Source organism: Eremothecium gossypii, chromosome II (assembly GCF_000091025.4).
Source record: "Eremothecium gossypii ATCC 10895 chromosome II, complete sequence".
Taxonomy (NCBI): domain Eukaryota; kingdom Fungi; phylum Ascomycota; class Saccharomycetes; order Saccharomycetales; family Saccharomycetaceae; genus Eremothecium; species Eremothecium gossypii.
This window is the reverse complement of record NC_005783.5, coordinates 447,083-465,498: the sequence shown is the minus strand read 5'-3', so window position 1 is coordinate 465,498 and position 18,416 is coordinate 447,083. Positions and strand designations below refer to the sequence as shown.

The 18,416-nt window shown below is 52.9% G+C and overlaps 9 protein-coding genes and 4 non-coding genes across 13 annotated transcripts; 8 read left to right on the top strand and 5 right to left on the bottom strand.

The window, feature by feature from the left end:
• Nucleotides 1–30: 30 nt before the first annotated feature.
• MSP1 (protein-degrading AAA family ATPase MSP1) lies at nt 31–1,113 on the bottom strand (the record flags this gene model as incomplete). Its single annotated transcript, NM_208335.2, has 1 exon — nt 31–1,113. One exon carries the CDS (start codon nt 1,111–1,113, stop codon nt 31–33), a length of 1,083 nt encoding a protein of 360 aa, NP_982982.2.
• A 201-nt stretch (nt 1,114–1,314) lies between these two features.
• On the top strand, nt 1,315–4,257 carry SGD1 (Sgd1p; the record flags this gene model as incomplete). Its single annotated transcript, NM_208334.3, has 1 exon — nt 1,315–4,257. One exon carries the CDS (start codon nt 1,315–1,317, stop codon nt 4,255–4,257), a length of 2,943 nt encoding a protein of 980 aa, NP_982981.3.
• Nucleotides 4,258–4,430: 173 nt separating this feature from the next.
• NUP2 (nucleoporin NUP2) lies at nt 4,431–6,272 on the bottom strand (the record flags this gene model as incomplete). Its single annotated transcript, NM_208333.2, has 1 exon — nt 4,431–6,272. One exon carries the CDS (start codon nt 6,270–6,272, stop codon nt 4,431–4,433), a length of 1,842 nt encoding a protein of 613 aa, NP_982980.2.
• A 521-nt stretch (nt 6,273–6,793) lies between these two features.
• RPS25A (40S ribosomal protein eS25) lies at nt 6,794–7,278 on the top strand (the record flags this gene model as incomplete). The annotated part of the gene is made up of 2 exons (NM_208332.2): nt 6,794–6,804; nt 6,948–7,278. The coding sequence occupies one exon, from the start codon at nt 6,952–6,954 to the stop codon at nt 7,276–7,278; it is 327 nt and encodes a 108-aa protein (NP_982979.1).
• Nucleotides 7,279–7,592: 314 nt separating this feature from the next.
• AGOS_AgSNR57 lies at nt 7,593–7,673 on the top strand. Its single transcript, NR_149402.1, has one exon. It is a non-coding gene; the product is annotated as an AgSNR57 (small nuclear RNA).
• A 108-nt stretch (nt 7,674–7,781) lies between these two features.
• AGOS_AgSNR55 lies at nt 7,782–7,837 on the top strand. The gene has a single exon (NR_149400.1). It is a non-coding gene; the product is annotated as an AgSNR55 (small nuclear RNA).
• A 47-nt stretch (nt 7,838–7,884) lies between these two features.
• AGOS_AgSNR61 lies at nt 7,885–7,963 on the top strand. Its single transcript, NR_149406.1, has one exon. It is a non-coding gene; the product is annotated as an AgSNR61 (small nuclear RNA).
• A 91-nt stretch (nt 7,964–8,054) lies between these two features.
• On the bottom strand, nt 8,055–8,879 carry AGOS_ABR032W (uncharacterized protein; the record flags this gene model as incomplete). The annotated part of the gene is made up of 1 exon (NM_208331.2): nt 8,055–8,879. The coding sequence occupies one exon, from the start codon at nt 8,877–8,879 to the stop codon at nt 8,055–8,057; it is 825 nt and encodes a 274-aa protein (NP_982978.2).
• Nucleotides 8,880–9,256: 377 nt separating this feature from the next.
• On the top strand, nt 9,257–9,970 carry THG1 (tRNA guanylyltransferase; the record flags this gene model as incomplete). Its single annotated transcript, NM_208330.1, has 1 exon — nt 9,257–9,970. The coding sequence occupies one exon, from the start codon at nt 9,257–9,259 to the stop codon at nt 9,968–9,970; it is 714 nt and encodes a 237-aa protein (NP_982977.1).
• Nucleotides 9,967–11,076, bottom strand: AGOS_ABR030W (ABR030Wp; the record flags this gene model as incomplete). The annotated part of the gene is made up of 1 exon (NM_208329.2): nt 9,967–11,076. One exon carries the CDS (start codon nt 11,074–11,076, stop codon nt 9,967–9,969), a length of 1,110 nt encoding a protein of 369 aa, NP_982976.2.
• A 215-nt stretch (nt 11,077–11,291) lies between these two features.
• RPA135 (DNA-directed RNA polymerase I core subunit RPA135) lies at nt 11,292–14,882 on the bottom strand (the record flags this gene model as incomplete). The annotated part of the gene is made up of 1 exon (NM_208328.2): nt 11,292–14,882. The coding sequence occupies one exon, from the start codon at nt 14,880–14,882 to the stop codon at nt 11,292–11,294; it is 3,591 nt and encodes a 1,196-aa protein (NP_982975.2).
• A 227-nt stretch (nt 14,883–15,109) lies between these two features.
• On the top strand, nt 15,110–15,182 carry AGOS_t0034. The gene has a single exon. It is a non-coding gene; the product is annotated as a tRNA-Lys (tRNA).
• Nucleotides 15,183–15,719: 537 nt separating this feature from the next.
• On the top strand, nt 15,720–18,011 carry AGOS_ABR028C (ABR028Cp; the record flags this gene model as incomplete). The annotated part of the gene is made up of 1 exon (NM_208327.2): nt 15,720–18,011. The coding sequence occupies one exon, from the start codon at nt 15,720–15,722 to the stop codon at nt 18,009–18,011; it is 2,292 nt and encodes a 763-aa protein (NP_982974.2).
• Nucleotides 18,012–18,416: the final 405 nt, after the last annotated feature.

Sequence of the window (18,416 nt, the reverse complement as noted above, 5' to 3'; positions counted from 1 at the left end):
TGATTTAGTCAAGTCCACCGGAGAGCAGCGTTAGTCCAGAGCTACCGAAGTCACGAACGGCTGGGTGGCATCGAGCTTGAGATTCTTCAGGAAGTCCCTGGTCTGCAGCGGGCGTACTTTCAATGGTTTTCCCTCGTAGCTTGCGTCCTTTGCACTGAGTTGCCTCTTCTGCCGGATGTACTCGCGCGCAGCGTTCAACGCGGCGTCTCTGCAGAGTTCCTTGAGCTCAGAGCCTGATAGGCCGCGCGTGGCCTTGACCAGATAGTCAATGTCGAAGTCTTGCGGGTCGACTTCCACGTTCTCGAGAATCACGTCTAGAATCTTGCGGCGCTGCGGCTCGTTGGGCAGCGGAACAGAGAAGCGTTTGGACAAGCGACGCAGGAAGGCGCTGTCTATGTCGGTGATCCGGTTGGTGGCCCCCATCACTATTATCCGGCCGTTGGACGTCAAGCCGTCCCACAGGGTCATGAACTCTGCCTTGAGCATGGCCGTGACCTCGTGGTCAGACGACGCCCGCTCGCGCAGGAACGAATCGATCTCGTCGATAAATATGATGCACGGCTGTATCTTGTTGGCCAGCGAAAAGAGCGCGTCGACGATCTTGTTCGACTCCCCGTACCACTTGTCCATGATGGACGACATTCTGATCGACAGGAAGTTCGCGCCGCTCTCGCGCGCCAACGCCTTTGCGATCATCGTCTTGCCACACCCGGGCGGGCCGTACAGCAGCACGCCCGTCGGCGCCTCCAGCAGTGAGTGCTGTGTGTACAGCTCCGGCGTGGTGAGCGGGTAGATTACGCTCTCTGTGAGCTCGTCGATAATCGTTTCCAGGCCTCCAATGTCGGAGAAGGACACATCGATGTCCTGCGGCGTGACCACCGACGCCAGCGCGTTCTGCTCGTAGCTGTTCAGGTGCACGCGCGAGAGTTCCGGGTTCGCCTCAACCAGTCTGCGCCAAGTCGTGCTCTGTTTCTCTCGTGACTCCTTCGAAACGCTGGCCAGAGGTCCGTCTGCATCATTGAACAGTCTATGAAGTAGGTAGTATAACGAGATACCAGTCCCTATTAAAACCGACCAGTCTGTGACTGTCTTTAGGTCTATATTACGAGCCATTTTCCTATATTAACGTCCGACCTGGCCAAGAGGATGACTTAGTCAAATGCTCTTTTTGACTAAAGCCCCCAAGCATGGAAGACCTTTGGAAAATTTTCAGTCTGAGATGAGCTATGATGGTACAAGTAGAACAAGCTAATAGCCTCTAGTTAAGTAGTAGTTTCGAACCTCGAGCTGTTAGCAGTCGATAGCTTGTTTCGCATGTCTAAACACGGGATTAGGCTCCCTGGAGCTCTTTTGGACGAGCTAAATGGCAAGGACTACAAGGATGATGAGCGATTCAAAGGCCACAGGTCAAAGAGGGCGCGCAATCAGCCCAATAGGAAGGATAAGCGCCGGGAACGCCGGCAGCTGAAGAAGCAGAAGCGACAGCGGGGCGATGTGGAGTCAGCCCCGCAAACGGGGCGTGCTGCGGCAGCGCGGCCAAGGCAACAAAAGAAAGAGAAGGCGGCCCCGGCGCCAAGGCAGACGGCCGCTCCGTTCTCATCGGATGACGAGCTCTCGTCCGGGGATTTCGATGAGTTTGATGAGGGCGATCTGAGTGCAGGCGAGCTCGAGCAGCTGCGCGAACTAGAGGAGGACGAGTCCGCATCGGAAGATGAGGGCGGCAACAGCAGCAGCAGCGATGAGCAGGAGGAGGAGGAGGAGGAGGAGGAGCTAGATGCCGCGCAGACGATGGAGCGGCTGCGCGCACTGAAGGCGGCCAAGGTTAAGAAACAGCAGAGATCGAAAGAGCCCGAGCAGGAGGAGGAGCTAGATGCCGCGCAGACGATGGAGCGGCTGCGCGCACTGAAGGCAGCGAAGAGCAAAGCGAAGCATAGATCCCAGGAGGAGGAAGAGGACGATGACAGCGAAGAGGACGATGACAGCGAAGATGACGACGAGGAGGAGTTCCGTGGCTTTGATGACGAACCAGAACACGACGCGCGGGAGCGCGCCGCTAGATCCTCGAGCAGTAGAGCTCCCATCCTGCCTGAGGACCTCGCTGCAGTTGAACGGGATGAGATGGCCATGAACTATTACGGGAAGAAGCTGGGTTTGAAACGCAAGAAGTGGCAGCTACATGCTACAGACGAATTTGATGCGATTGGTGGCCTGCTCGAGGGCTTGGATTTCTTCCAGAATTATGGCGAGGAAGGCCAGTATTCCGAAGATGAGGAAGCCTCGCAAGAAGACACTGGGTCCGAGTCGGGCGACGAGGAGATCGGCAGCGAGGCCGGCGACAATGCAAGAAGCGACGGCGGGCTACCTTTTTCGTCGGACGATGAGCTCTCTTCTGGGGACTTTGAAGAACTAGATGAAGAGGATGTCGAAGACGACTCAGAACATGTTGAGCAAGCGAAGAAGAGCAAGAAGGAGAACCCCTATGTAGCGCCCGCTGCTGGTTCTTATGTGCCACCTTCACTCCGCAAAAAGATGTTGGCAGAAACTGACAGCAAGGAAACCGTGCAGCTCAAAAGAAGCGTGAGGTCATCATTGAACAAGCTTTCTGAGTCGAACATACCGATCATTGTAGCATCTTTAAACGAGCAGTACGACCTGCATGCACGGCAGTATGTGACAGACGCGATCAATAGTCAGATCATCGAGATTATCTCTCAGAATAACAAACTGTTGGATACTTTTATTATGGCCTACGCCAGTGTGGCCTATGCACTATGGAGACTGCGCGGAGTTGAAGTTGGCGCTTCGTTTGTGCAAGAGGCTGTTCTCTCGTTTCTTCGGCTATATGATGAGCAAATGAAGCAAATAGAGGACATGGGCGACATCGATGTCAATACATTCTCAAAAAAATGTAGCAATCTCATAACGCTACTAGCATATGCCTACAATTTCGGGATGGTATCTTCTCGGTTAATCTACGACTGTGTGCGTGTTTTTATTAACAAACCTAATGAGTTCACGATGGAGTTGGTTCTTCGAGTTGTCTCGGTCAGTGGGCCTTTAATACGTGGTGATGACCCTGCTGCTTTGAAGGATATTTTGGCAGAGCTATTACCGAACGTTAATAAGATCAAGCAGACCACACGCATGAAGTTCTTGCTGGACACTCTATTGGATTTGAAAAACAATCGGTTGAAGCCATCCATTCTAGCTGCAAGTCACCATGGTATTAAAAAAGTTCTTGCTGGCGCCTTGAAGACAGCTGCTCCCACTGACGCCTTGCAGGTTTCTCTAGAGGATATTCAGCAGATTGAGACGAAGGGCAAATGGTGGTTGGTTGGCTCCTCTTGGAAGGGGAATATGGACAATGCCTTCGCTGAAGCCGATAAAGCCAAGCCAGAGCCGGTTGCGAAGAAGCGCACCATTGAAATTACAGACACTCTTCTAGATGGCATACCTGACTGGAATGAGATCGCTAAAGCCCAAAGGATGAATACTGATGTCAGGAGGGCAATATTCATCAGCATTATGTCTGCACACGATTATATGGATGCGTTTACCAAACTTGAGAAGCTGAACCTGAAGAACAAGCAGTCTTTAGAAGTTCCAAAGGTGTTGGTCCACTGTTTATCAGTAGACAGTGCGCAAAACGGTTACAACCCATATTATTCGCTGCTAGGTAGCAAGATCTGCCAACAACACCATTCCATCGCGAAGTCTTTCCAATTTCTGTTCTGGAATATTATGAGGAAGTTTGAGAACGATATTGGGAGCGATGATGAGGAAGATCCCTTCCAGATCAACGATTTGGACGAGGAGAAGACCTTGCGCATGCTTTCTAACCAAGCCTGTTTCTTCGGCTACCTGATGGCCGAAGGTCAGGTAAAGTTAGATGTTTTAAAACATGTATCCATTATGGGGTTGAACTCTGACGGGAGACTTTTCCTAGAGAATCTTCTATTTCAGTTTCTGTTGGCCTCAGCCAAAAAAGCAGAAACTAAAAAGAAGGTGGGGAATATCAAGGAATGGTCTTACAGAGATGACTTGTTGCAGGGCGCCCTGTCGCATGGGATCCAGGCCGAAAATAAAAAGATAATCTGCAAATCGCTCAGGATGTTTATGAGGAATTTTAGATACACGAACTATATTCGTGGTCAGCCTGGCTCGAAGGAGTATCAACGTGACATGAGAAGGTTGGACTGGGCCGTTAAGCGTTTTTTGGAACTTATAGATGAAGAACTGGATAGTGCAGATTTGTGAAGAGCTTTCTTGTCACTAGTCTGAATGCATATTTACGTGTAACATTGAACATACGTACTCTATATTAAAAGTGGTGAAAGTGATGAGAGTATGACGTCGTGGCTTTTATTGCATACCAACTTTATGAATTACAGGTTATATCGGTGAATGAGCTACAAAAAGCGATGTACAAATTACATAGCTTGTTGAGCGTCGGCCACGGCACCAACCAACCGGCGGCCATCAGCCTTTTGTTTTACCTTTATGATAAAAGTCTCTAGCTTTCCGTCTGTAATAATAGGCCATTTGATGAGATTTTCATTGTCGGCGTCGATTGGCTGGTATTTGAAGCTCTTCACAACGCTCGTATTGAGCAATACGTGACCCATACCCTCGGATCTGCAAAGAACCCTCACCTTACCCTTGTCGTCCTTCTTCCGCAGGAGCTTTAGCTCTCCTACACCGCGGGAGGTGTAGCCCTTAGTATCCGAATCGAATATGAGTAGTTTGGCTTTCTCGCAGAATAGTACCTCTTCATTCTCTTCGCCATTGGTCATCTTAATGCCTTCCGATTCAGGCTCCCCTGTTTGAGCCTGGTCATTGGCACCTTCATGTGCGGCAGTAGCCTCTTCCGTGCCTGTTTGCTCTATATTCTCTGTAGTCAACGTCTTTGAGTCTTGTGCGAATGGTAGGGAAAACTTGAAGTCCCCCGCCGGCTGCTGGGAAGCATCCGCTGGTTTCGCTCCAAAGGAGAAGGAAGGTGCCAAGGAAGCTGTTGAAGACCCAAACGAAAACGAGAGGGGTTTGTTCTGCTGCTTCGATTGATCAGCAACCGGCAACTTGACACCGAATGGCGTGGCAGCGGTGTTTGTCGTACCCGTTCCAAACTGGAAGGCTGGCTTGGAAGTAACGCCCTGTTTTGCGTCACTTGTAGGAGCACCAAATGTGGGTTTGCTGTTCTCCACGTTCTTTTCTGCTGCCGTGCCAAAAGTGAAGCGTGGTTTATCTTCCTTGTCATTCTGCTGATTTGCTGATACACCAAAGCTGAACACCGGCTTCTCTGCCTTCTCGGTCTTATCCGCCTGCGTGGAGGCCGAAAACCCAAAGCTGAAGGAAGGCTTCGCGGCTTCAGGTTTCTTATCACTTGGAACTCCAAAGGTGAACACAGGTTTGGTTGGAGTAGTACCGTTGAGACTAGCCTCCTGCGCAGCGGCGCCCCCAAACGCGGTCACAGCCGCGCTGCTTGATTTTTCATCGCTTTTTGTACTGAAGATCGGCGCGGATTGCTCTGCCTTATTTTCCGCGCTGTCTTTGTTAAGCTTAAATATCCCGCTGGAGACGTTACCGCTGACAGTGAAGGTCGGGCCCTTCACCTCGATCTCATCCTCGCTGTCGCTGTCCTCCTTCTTTTGTTGCTTCTTCGTGCCAAACGAAAACACAGGGTTTTTCGTGGTAGGTCCCTGGGCCAGCACGAACTTGGGGCCCTCGACCTTCACCGGTTTGACCTCATCTTCGCTCATCGCATCAGAGTCATCCTCCTCAGCCTGCTTGGCGCCGCCTGCGCACGCCATCCCCACGTCGTGCTTGATCACTGTAGCATACTTGCCCTCCCGCTCCTCCTCCATGCCGACCGAGAGGACGCCAATGCTCGACAGGTACTTCTTGTACTTCTCCAGCGCGGGCGTCAAATTGACAAACGGGTCCTCGCGCACTGCATGCATCACCTTCTCGTGGAACTGCATGTTCAGCGCCTGCAGCTTGGCCTGCTGATCCCCCGCCGGCGCGGTCGCCGGCGCAGGCGCCGCCTCCTCCGCACCGGGAGCCGCCCCCGCTCTCTTCACAAATGCAAATGCATTCCCGAAGCCCGCGCCGCCGCTGGCGGATGACGTTTTGCGCTTGGGCATCGCGATTTTCCTCTTCTGCATGGTCAACGCAGACGCCAACTTGGGCCCGCTGCCCGTCTCGCCCTCAGAGTCCGAAGCACTCTGCTCATAAGTCTCCCGCGTGATCTGGGATCCCGCAAATCGCTTAGCCATCCTCCTTGACAACTGGCCCCTGTCAGTCGCTGATGTCCTGCTGCGTTCCGAACCAAGCTCTGTTCGTGGGCTGGTTAAAGGTGAACTTTTTCCGGCGTCCCACGCCAAGCCGATCGTTGCAAAGAGATTCACAGCGCTAACTCGTCGTAGCCGCGATCTACCAAGCGCTGCCGGTACCCTTACAGCCCGCCTCCAACACGTCCCTGTGCCGTCTTGTCTCCGCAGCCGCTGCTCTTCCCATTAGTTTCTCCGCTCCGCTTCGAACCCCAGCCCTCAACGGGCGGCGGCGCTAGCCGCTGCACCACCAAAGCGAAAATTGTAAATCGTCGCTTACGAAAGAGGGTACCCCTTCTGTGACTGCACATCCGTACATCCATGGACTCCGCCAAATCTGAGTTCGGACCGACGCAATACTGGTTCCGCAACGGGCCCTGCTCACCACTGAATCCTCCCACGCTCTATTGATTAAAGCAGAAGAGCTAAGTAAGTCGCTGAAGTCTGGCAAAGTAGAAACCAGCTAGGAACATTTAGAGTATGTGAGAGGACATGTGGGACCAACGCCGTTGAGGCGCGTAGGCGTTCAGGCGCGCAGGAGGCTACCGGCACGCCTGCAGCCACGCCTGCCGCCAGAAGAGCGGCCAGCTCGCTGCCGGACAGCTACTAACGAGCACACAGTAATATGCCACCAAAACAACAATTATCTAAGGCCCAGAAGGCCGCCGCCGCCATGGCCGGTGGTAAGAAGTCCAAGAAGAAGTGGTCCAAGAAGTCCCACAAGGACAAGGCCCAGCACGCCGTCATCTTGGACCAGGACAAGCTTGACAGAATCCTAAAGGAGGTCCCAACCTACAGATACGTCTCTGTGTCCGTGTTGGTCGACAGATTGAAGATCGGCGGTTCCATGGCCAGAGTTGCTTTGAGACACTTGGAGACCGAGGGCATCATCAAGCCAATCTCCAAGCACTCCAAGCAGGCTATCTACACCAGAGCTACTGCGTCTGAATAAATGCAATGCGCCTATGAGCCACCTTTGTATATTTCACATTGTAGTCAGAAGGTATAATATATCATTTCACGTTACATGCGCGGCGCTGTTGGGGCAGCAGTGGCAGTCGACCGCTGTGAGCCCTAATGCGCGTCCAGCCCTCTGCGGCGTGGGGCGGTCGAAAATTTTTCAACCTGGAAAAGTATAAATACTACGGTGCTCGCAGTGGTGGACTGTCTCGCCTGCGATGAGGTGCCGAGGTGCCAGCCGGCATACTGCCCTGAGTCCAGGGGGTTATGCTGGCATGCGGTGCTGCTAAAGTGCTCGGGGAAGCTTTCTAATGATTATATCGCTATTTCTCACTGAGGAAGTACATGCAGGACAAATTGTTAATTAGGAATTCTTCGTTTATGATCGGAGAGCACCTCCCCCAGCGCAGCACTGCGCAGCCCAACCATGAGACCATGGTGTCCGACAGAAGGTGTGCTTCGCCGTTCTATGATGAATAGCTTCCACAGCTCTCGATCCGGCGATGATTCTCAGGAATATGTGCCAGGATATATCATGCATCACCATCTGAGATTCGAACAGGTAAAGTCTTCTGCTGGATTGGCCGTATGCGTTCTTCTAGATGATGATAAAACTTTTTATTCAGTTCTGCTTCTGAACATCTAGGAAGATAACTCTATTACCAAAGCTCAAAACTCTGACAGGAGGAACGCATAACGGTCTGGGCTGCTAGTGCCAAAGAGTAACGTAAAATCTAACGAAAGTACTTAGTGGGCAGGGCCGCCTGCTCAGAGCCTCTTGCGGGCCTCTTCCTGAGTGACCTTCTGCTCCCGTAGTTTCCGGAGCAGGAAGTCTTGCACGGCGTCCCAGCGTTCGCGCTGGCTCGCGGGAACCACACGCTTCAGCTTGGAAAGAATCCGCAGCACGGTTGTCTGCACGTAAGGGGAGAAGTTCAGCTTGAGCCAGTAGATGGCCAAGTAGAAGACCAGCGCGAACCCCGATGCGCCCCGGAAGAGCAGCGTGTCCCACAGGAGAGAGATAAGCACGACCAGCTCAGAGTACGCTATCAGGTGAAGCAGCATGGAGTTCTGCTTCGTCGTCTCGTCATCACTGGCGCTCTGCTTCTTGGTCAGGTGCAGGTAGCTCGTGATGATGAAGGGTACCAGTTTGTAGAACGAGGACCGCGAAAACAGCCACAGGGTCGCAATCAACAGGTTCTGGAAGTTGTCCTTGCTGAGCAGGTCGTAGTACGTTGGGTTCAGCCGCGCCCAGTTCTGCCACGAGGTCACGCCGTGCGAGAACAGGACGCCCACTAGCGCCAGACGGTACGATGCTGGCACCCCGGTCTTCGCGGCCCAGTACCCAATCCCATGGTGGGGTACCAGCCCGTACTTTGAGAACGACAATAGCCGCGATGGCACCAGCCACGACGGCAACAGCCGCGACCAGCCCCAGTGCCGGTAGAAGAACAGCACGTTATACACGCAGGCGCACGTAAAGATCAGTCCGCATGTCAGTGTCATCACGTGACCCACAGTCCAGATGAGCTTCTGCCTCACCACCGGGTCCTGCTGCGGTTTGCGTTTCTTTCTGATTACCTCTTTCTTCACCATATTTCTACTCTTGCTCGACTTCTTCAATTGCTCGTCTAATGTTGCACAGCTGTTAAGGAGCGCGTGCTAAGGATGATGCCCTTCATATAGCTCATGTGGTCAAAAGTTGCCGTGTGCTGGTATCTTGCTTTTCAACGGTTTTTTGCTAGGGGGGGGTTAGGGCACGTGATCACCGCTCATCGGGCGGTTGATCGGCATCGCCCTCCATATTGCGCAACAGGCGCCCATGACTGGATCGAGACCCTCCATGTTAGTCCATATGATGGTCTCCTGTACTCCTCTTGGGCGTAGTGAACCGCAGCGCCGTGGCTGAAAAATTGCGATGCGGGCGCATCTGCTCGCCGACGAAACCCATTCACAGGCCAACGGACGTCAGCATGGCCAAATCACGGTTTGAGTATGTGCGCGAGTACGAGGTGCATGACACGCTGCTGCCCGAGACGTACATTGTGGTGCGTATCGATGGAAAGCACTTCCATGAGTTCTCGCAGCACTACTCTTTCGAGAAACCAAACGATGAGCGGGCGTTGAAGCTCATGAATGCTAGCGCGAAGAACGTTGTGATGGCGTATTCCGGTGACATCATTTTGGCGTTCGGGGAGAGCGACGAGTACTCATTCATTCTGCGCAAGGACAGTACCCTGTTCAGGCGACGCAGGGACAAGCTGAGCACGTTGTTTGTGTCGCTGTTTACCGCGCAGTACGTTGCATTGTGGCCCAAGTTCTTCCCGGAGCAGCCGCTCAGCCATAAGCGGCTGCCGTTCTTCGATTCGCGCTGCGTGTGCTATCCTAACACGACCGTTGTGAAAGACTACTTGTGTTGGCGCTACGTAGATACACACATCAACAACCTGTACAACACCGTCTTCTGGAATTTGGTATTGAAGTGCAACCTGACGCCGCGCGAAGCAGAGCAACGCCTCTCCGGCACCTTATCCAGCGACAAGCAGGAGATACTATTCAGTGAGTGCGGCGTCAACTACAACAACGAGTCCGAGATGTTCAAAAAGGGCTCCTTGATCAACCGGAAGGGAGAAATCATGCATATCGACGTGGTGAAGCAAATAGATGAGCTATTTGCGGGTTTTTAAAGGTCTACATATCGCAGTTCTGATCTATTGCACAAGAAATAGGCACGCTGGCTGCCCAAAAGCTGCACTCCATGCACCAGGTCGCCCTCGCCGCCAACCTTTATGTGGTTAACGGCTAGCTCTAACTCTGCTTTGTAGTCGTATCGCCATACACATAGAATGCCGCACTCGGTGCCCGATACGATTGTAATCTCGCTAACGTTGTCGAAATGCAATGCGCAGTTGAGCAATGGTGAGCTTTCTGGTTTAGAAATTGGTCGCCTGAACGTATGTACTACATCCCAGTCGCCTCTGGTGCTTCGTTTGTACATGATGCAGCCGATGTTGGTCACAGAGCCGCAATAGTAATTGACATACGTAGTTGTCAGGCGTTTCACCGTGACATATGCGACGCTCGTTAATGTGTTGTTGTTAGCCTGCTCAAAGGATAGTATACTCTGCCGCTCCAACGTGCCTTCGTGTAACCAATATATGCTATTGTCGAAGCAGGCCATTGCAACGGCTTTCAATGGGCCTAGCTTTGCTTCCCACGAACCATATTCTTCGGACCCCGTAGCCATACAATTGAGCGAGTCGTCCGACACCTCCATCAACTGCTGGAAGGAGTGGAACTTGTCGCTGGAAACGCTGTACTTGACCTGCATGGCCTGGCCCAGCCTAGTACAGAACCAAATCTCGATCACTCCATTCGTGGTCGCCTTCGCCTCGAAACTCAGGATCCTGTCCTGTCCATGCGAAAGCTGCCACTTTGCCGTAACGCCGTCACCGTCATCGAGCCCAAAAAGCTGCTCCAAACTCATCAGCTGAATCCCATCGCCGGCGTTTATCACCACTATGTCGGTCTTTTCCACCTTGTTCTTCCGGATTACTGGGACCTTAATGATGGCCAATTTATTTAGCACTGCGTCATCGTGAGCTGCTTCCGTGCCAACTTCGACCGGCTTGTTGAATGTGATAGTCTTCTCGTTGTCCACACTAAAGAGTTTCAAGACACCCTTGGACTTTGCGTATGTGACCTCAGCAAAGATCACATACCTCAATCCATTTGTCACGCAGTATCCTGTAATAACTGATCCTTCTGAAGCCTTTAATAGCTGTATACTCATTAAGTTCAAGTGAGTTGATTGATTTACTAGATATTCGCCCACTCTTTTTCACTATGGCCGGGGTAGGCTTTTCACACATATTCTGCACCCACCTACTTTTGAGGTTCAATGCCACATCTCGGATCCAAATCTCAAAATCAGTGCAAATGAAGTCCTGACGTATATTCTTTCTAAATGTACAGGTGATATGTGATATCTATATGATTAAATTATATTTATTTTGGGTCGACGTTGTAACGCAACCTGATGCCCATAGCGGCAAGCTCTGAGTCCAAGTACTTCAAGACAAACGGAATTGCCACTGTCGTGGTGTTACCGCCGCCCACAAACTTGTTACCTTGGCCATCCTCCCATATATGCGAGTCGTCAATGAAAATAGAGTCTTCGCTATCCTGCTGCGTGATGATCTTCTTAGCTTCATCGAAGGAAATGGCGCAACGACGACAGCGTATGGTGACCATCGATCCGATCTTCGGAACACTGCTCTGGGTGGTTAGGATCGAGCCACACTCACGGCAGACAGCAGATTGCGTGTAGTCCGAGGAGTTGAGCAGACGGTCCTGCAACAAGAAGGAGGTACCGTGCCCGATGAGCGCGTCTCTTTCCATTTCACCTACACGGATACCACCATGCCTCTTTCTTCCCTTCACCGGCTGCATGGTCAAACTGTTAACAGGACCCGTGGAACGGACCTGGAACTTGTCGTTGACCATGTGACGCAGACGCTGGTAATACACCACCCCGATGTAAATGTCCGCGCGCAGTTCTTCACCTGTTGCGCCAGAGTACATTGGCTCGTTACCGTGGTAGTTGTAGCCTGCCTTCAATAGCTGGTCACCAAAGTAGTCTGCTGGCGTGTCTTCTTCGCTGAAAGTCCACGGAGTAGCGTCCTGGGCGATACCATGCAGAGCACCTGCCTTACCTGCTAGGGACTCGACAAACATACCAATAGTCATACGAGAAGGAAATGCATGTGGGTTAATGATGACATCAGGCTGAATACCCGTTTCACTGAAGGGCATATCAACGGTTGGCCACTTTCTAGAGCACACACCCTTCTGACCGTGTCTGGAAGAGAACTTGTCACCAATCTGAGGAACTCTTCTTATCCGGTATTTTATGGTGATGTATTGAAGTTCTTGGAATTTGTTGGATTCGTCTCCGATCAAAGTGACTTCCTCGATATAAGCTGGCTCGCTCGAATGGTAAGTTTTGATCTTAGTCTTGTTCAACGTATCGTCGAAGTAGGCGCAAATAGGATCACCTTCCTCGACGTAGGAGCCAATGATAGGTAGACCATCCTCATCCAGCTTTTCCAGCCATTCCTTAGGCCACTCATCGGTTCCAAACCCGAAATGCTGTGTAACAGGATCACCACGGCCCCTGCTTAAAGATAAGTCAATTTTCTCAGTTTTGTAGACAGTACCATAAGAAAACCCTCTTTCGTCTGCAGATTTGTTGATAATCATTGCATCGTCCATATCGTAACCTGTGTAAGAGATAACTGCGACGACAGCATTGGTTCCGTTAGGGAAATTGTCCATACCATAGTCATCATACAGGTTCGCCTTCACGATAGGAGTCTGCCCGCTCTGCAGTCTATAGAGTTTGTTATCGGAACGATGGCATAGTGCCACACCGGGTGTACCCATTGTTTGCTTACCCATCTGACATTGGTACATATTTCTGGGAGATTGGTTGAAGTCAGAGAATGGAGTCAGGTTAGCAAGAATGGACAGAATATTTGTTGGTGAAAATTCAACATGAGTATGGACGTTATTCTGGATTTCTTCAGGTGTGACTGCGATGTCCATGTAGACTTGTTCGAAAGGACCAACAATGTCTTGCTTATCCAGTGGCAAGTAGCGTACTGGGCGCATCATCCTAGAGTGTCCACCGAAGAGATACAGTCCAGGATATTGTCCTCTTTTTGATGCTGGAACATAACCTATCTCAAGGTCCAAAGGCAAGCCATCAGTCTTTCCTTCCACTTTCCAATATCTCAGCGTATCCGCTACAATTCTGCCTTGTTCATGAGAGCACCAACCGACAATCTTACCATCCAGTTGCACGCAGCACAACGAAGGGCCTGCAGCAGTAACATGAGCGGCTGGAGAGACGCCCAAACTATAAAGAAGCGTTGGGATTTTTGAAACATCTGACTGAGTGGTGGATATTTTACACTTGTGCGCAAAATGGTTCAGCAAACCACACGGAGAACCATCGGGAGTGTGGACAGGGCACAGGAAACCCCAGGATTCTGGCAGTAACTTTCTCACAGTGGTGGTTTTCAACTGTGCAAAGAAAGAACCTCTGTGAACCATTCTGAAATGAGATATGAAACGGTAAAAGTTAATCTTTTCCGCAACAACTGTGTAACCAGAAACTTGCTGCAAATCCAGACCGGATTGGGACACCAAGTTACCGGTGGATAAAAAGTACTGTAGCTTGGATCCGATATTTTCATTGATTCTCGTGAGCACCCTTGTCATGTACTTCCTGTCTTTGAAATCGACGGGCATACCCCGATTAACATCGGCCTGTATCTGTAGTTTGATGTTTTGCAGATACTCCTCGATCTTTTCCTTGACTATCATGCCGTAGAGGAAACCTCCCAGTAGTACTTCCTGGTGCTGCGTCGCATCTGGATTGTCCGGGCAACATTCGCCTGCAACCAGAGAATATAGCTTCCTGATCATGAACATCAACATGTTAGACTTGTCCGTGTTTTCATCTCCCAGGTGCACCAAAACGATACGTCTTAACAGTTCCTGGCCAACCAGATAGTCACTCATGTCGGGTGACGCCTGCAGCACAACACGGAACTTGTCACCCAGGTACTGGAGAACTTGCCGGCGGTTCAGCAATTGCGGAAATCTCTTCTTGAAGCCCCGCAGTAGCAATTCTAAACGATCGGTCAAGAACGAGTTCGACGTGTCCGCACCCACAATCCCGTCAAAGATCTCGCGATCGCTTGCATCAGTCAGCGCCTTCAAGATCAGAACTACAGGCACCAGGTATTCATTTTTCCGCCAAGAAAATCTGAACGTCACCTGCCCGTCATTCAAGTAATGCAGAACATTCGTCTGAGATGTCTGGTCTGGACGCACGCACCTGATCTGCACACCGTAGTGCGAGTAGGACGTGCCTCTGTTGGCAAAAGAGGGACGGATGATCGCCATGGGGTGGTTTCTGCGCTGCACAATCAGCATTCTGATCAGCTTTTCGATACCGTTCACGATGAAGTACCCTCCCAGCTCGTCCGACTCTTCCTTGTGCTCCACCAGCTCCTGCGGCGACATCTTGTGCAGGTGGCACCGGTTGCTCTGCAGCATCACCGGCAGCGGCCCGCAGTCGCGCACCTCGCTGAAGGTCTCCTCGCCGTCGTTGACGGACCAGTTCAGCTTCAGCAGCAGCTTGCCTCTGTACGTCGTCAACCGCTTCCGCGCCTCCGCGGGAAACACGTTCCGCTCGGCCGCCGCAGTCACACCGTCATTGGACATGGGCTTCGTCAGCGACACCTGTGTCACGCTCAGCGCCAGCTTGTTCCCCAGGTAGTTCGGGTTCTCGTCCGACGCCTTGCCGTCAAACACCACCTTCGCGCCGATGTCGCGCGCTCCCAGGTTCAGCAGCCCGCCGCCCGGGCCTTCCGTGAGCGCATTGAACGACCCCACATGCGGCTCGACTGCCTCGTACAGCAGCGGGTACGCCGATTTATCTTTTGGCGGGCTCACAAACCGCGCTTCACGTTCCAACGTCCGAAACTGAGCCGTTCTATTGGCAGAAAGGGGTTCCATGACGCTCATTCTGCTGGCTTAACGCCTCCTTGTACTGCGTTCTTCCCGAGCTGCTCTGCGGCGATGAACTAACTACGCTGGACCGTGCAATCTCACTACTACTTGCGCTATAAGGAAAATTTTTATGGCGATGAGATGAGATGGAAAATTTTCAGGTTACATCTCAAGAATTGCTTTTTCCAGCGTGACAACCACAGCACCCATATAGCTGGTATTTTAAGCCGTTTTCAAGAAAAGCCTTGTTGGCGCAATCGGTAGCGCGTATGACTCTTAATCATAAGGTTACGGGTTCGAGCCCCGTACAGGGCTTTCAACTTTTTTTTTTTGAGCCGATAAACAAACACCCCTGTCATGTAAGAACCGACACTTCCTTGCCACAACACTCTGAAGCAAAACTAAGATTACTAGCGATGGTTGCGATGCAGTCGCGGTCTTACATGAGGGGGAGCGCAAGTGGGCGCCCCTGGTAGGTCTCTTAGCAACGGTTAGAGGTGGCCGTGATTGGCACCGTTATTAAGTTAGGGGCCCTACAAGGCGGATGCAGTTCATCCTGACCGTTGCCGTGTGGTGGAGAGCAGCGAAACTCAGTTGCGCCGATTGAGTAACGCGGAGAGAAAGATGGAGGGAGCTGCGTACGCGCGGTGGAACGCGCGGTGGAACGCGCGCTGTAGCTCAGGGGCTGACCGATGAGCAACGGCGGGCAGATGCGCTGTTCTGCGGCAGGTCGCCAAAAGGATATAAGGTGGCAGGCCTGACTTGGATTGGAACATATCTTCCCAACATCACCAAGCAACTGAGACGGACATACTTCCCGTGACAGACGCATACAAGACCAGTTCCAGATAGATGAAGTTATCACCCGCTTTTACAGTCGCCTTGATGGCGTTGGCCAAGATGGTCGTTGCCGACTCAGCTATGTTCAGCTTGAGCATATCCGGCGGAGTTGGAATCAACCAGGCTGCTGGCGTGTTCATGAAGTCTGGGAAGCTCGTGATTGGCGCCGAGGGGTCTGCGAGAGCAGCCGTGACGGAAGAGGGGAAGTTGTCCTTCGGCGGTGGATTGTTCGCAGTTGTGGATGATTCCGGCTTAATCAAGGGTGGCGCAGAGGCAGAGGGTACCAGTGGCTTCTCCATCACCAACGGCCGCTTGTCGTTCAGAGGCATTAACACCTTCTGTACCACTCATGTAGATGGTGACAGTGCTCTCGCTGTGGGCGGCGGTAGCGGCGAAGCCTCAATCCGCATCCAAGCGACAGCTGGCGGCTCTGTCTTAGGTGACTTCAAACCAGCGGGCTCCGTTGACGGTTCCTGCTCATGCCCTGACGCGTCTCTCCCTGGGAGTGGCACTCCGGGTAGCGGCGATAGCACGCCATCCGGCCCTGACGGTAGCCAGCCAAGCGGTTCTGGCAGCGGTGACCACCCAGCCAGCACTCCTGCATCTGGCCCAGAGGGCACCCAGCCAAGCGGCCCTGGTAACGGCGAACATCCAAGCGGCCCTGGTAACGGCCAACAGCCAGGCGGCCAACAGCCAGGCGGCCAACAGCCAGGCGGCCAACAGCCAGGCGGCCAACAGCCAGGCGGCCAACAGCCAGGCGGCCAACAGCCAGGCGGCCAACAGCCAGGCGGCCAACAGCCAGGCGGCCAACAGCCAAGCGGTCCTGGTAACGGCGAACAGCCAAGAGGTCCTGGTAACGACTCACCAGCGAACGGGCCTGCTTCTGGACCACAGGGCACCCAACCAAGCGGCCCTGGTAACGGCTCGCCAGCGGGCGGACAGCCAGCGAACGGCCCTGGGCACGGCCCTGGGCTCCCAACCGGCCCGGGACCTGCAATCGGTCAAGACGGGAGCCAGCCAAGCGCTCCAGGTAACGGCGGACAGCCAGCGAACGCGCCTGCACATGGCCCAGAGGGCAGTCAACCAAACGCACCTGCACCCGCACACGGCGCACCAAATGCGCCAGCAGACTCCGTTGCCGGTAAATTGCATGGCGCGGGTCAGGCTCTAGGCCACGCCGCTGGCTCTGTTCAAGGTGGCGGACGCGTGGATATTGGCGCCGTGGGGAATATCGCTGGCGATATCTCGGGTGCAGCGGAAACCGCAGGCCAGATTGCAGGCCGCCTTTCTGCTGCCGGTGAGGCTTTGGGACAAGCTGCCGGACGCATAAGTGCGGACGGCGGCGCTAGCGCGGGTATCGATGCCCATGCTGCAGGTGACGTTGCAGGTAAACTATCCGGTGCTGCAGACCTCGTAGGTTCGATCGCAGGCGAGCTATCCGGCGCGGCATCAGCTGCCGGTGAGCTAGCAGGATCTGTGTCCGGATCTTTGGGTGCTGCAGGAAATGCGGGCGTGTCCGGCTCTGCCAGTCTCGGCGGTGAGGCAGCAGGCCACCTTTCTGGTGCTGCTCAGGTTGCTGGTGACGTAGCAGGCAAGATTGCCGGAGCCGCTCAGGCAGCAGCGAATGCTGCAGGTCAGATACACGGTGCCGCGCATGCCTCGAGCCAGGCTGGCGCCAGCGGCGAAATCGCAGGCCATATCGCTGGCTTGGGCCAAACTCTCGGCGAGGCTGCCGCTACGCTCGGTGGACTTGCTGGGAGCTTGGGACCAACCATAGGCGGTAGCGTGGGCCCAGGTGGGATTTCTGGAAATATCGGATTAGGAGGTGTCGGTCTCGGCATCAACGCCGGGCTAGGCGGAGGTGCCGGTATTCACCAGGCGGAATTAAGCAATGCTGATGGCCATTCTCCTTTCGGAAACAAAGAGGGCGAAGAGAATGGACAGCAAGCTTGCTCAACTGTTACCACCACTATCGTTGCAGGCCAAGCCGACCAGGGTGGCGTGGCAACCGTGACCGTTCCACCTGGTGGAGGGGTAGCGACTGCCACTGTCTGGGCAGGTGAGAACCAGCAGGGCGGCAACGAAGGCAACCAAGGTGGTGTGGCGACAGCTACTGTCTGGCCAGGGCAGGGTAGCAACGAAGGCAGCCAGGAGGGTGTGGCTACATCTACCGTTTGGCCGCAGCAAAGCTCGCAGGGTGGCCAAGCTACGAGATCTATCCAACAGGCAACCACTAACGGCGCCGGATTTATGAACTTCCCAGTCGGTGCGGGGCTTTTGGCTGCTGCTGCTATGTTGTTGTAAACACAAAACCCCATGTGTTGAAGTTATGAGGTAATCAGCAATGTAGCATTGTTGCTAGCAGTGGCTGCCATTACGCGGTGACGCGCTTACCACATTTGTCATCTGGGAACTTTCGAAGCCTTGTGAAGACCAAAACCGGTTTCCATTTTCGAATGGCATTTACTCCATTTTAACCTTATGAACTTCAATGGGTTGGTTCTTTGCCTCATAGAGAGCATTCTTTTGTTAAACGTAACTTGCTGGTGGAGATGCGGAGGGAAGTCCGCGAAATTAAGGCTGGACGTAAAGCAATTATATAATACTAATAATAATACATGGTGTTTGTTTGGTCAGACGTATGCGGGGGAGCTTATCTGTGATATAAAAAATACAGGAACGGTATGTCCCATTTTGTAATTTTTTAAC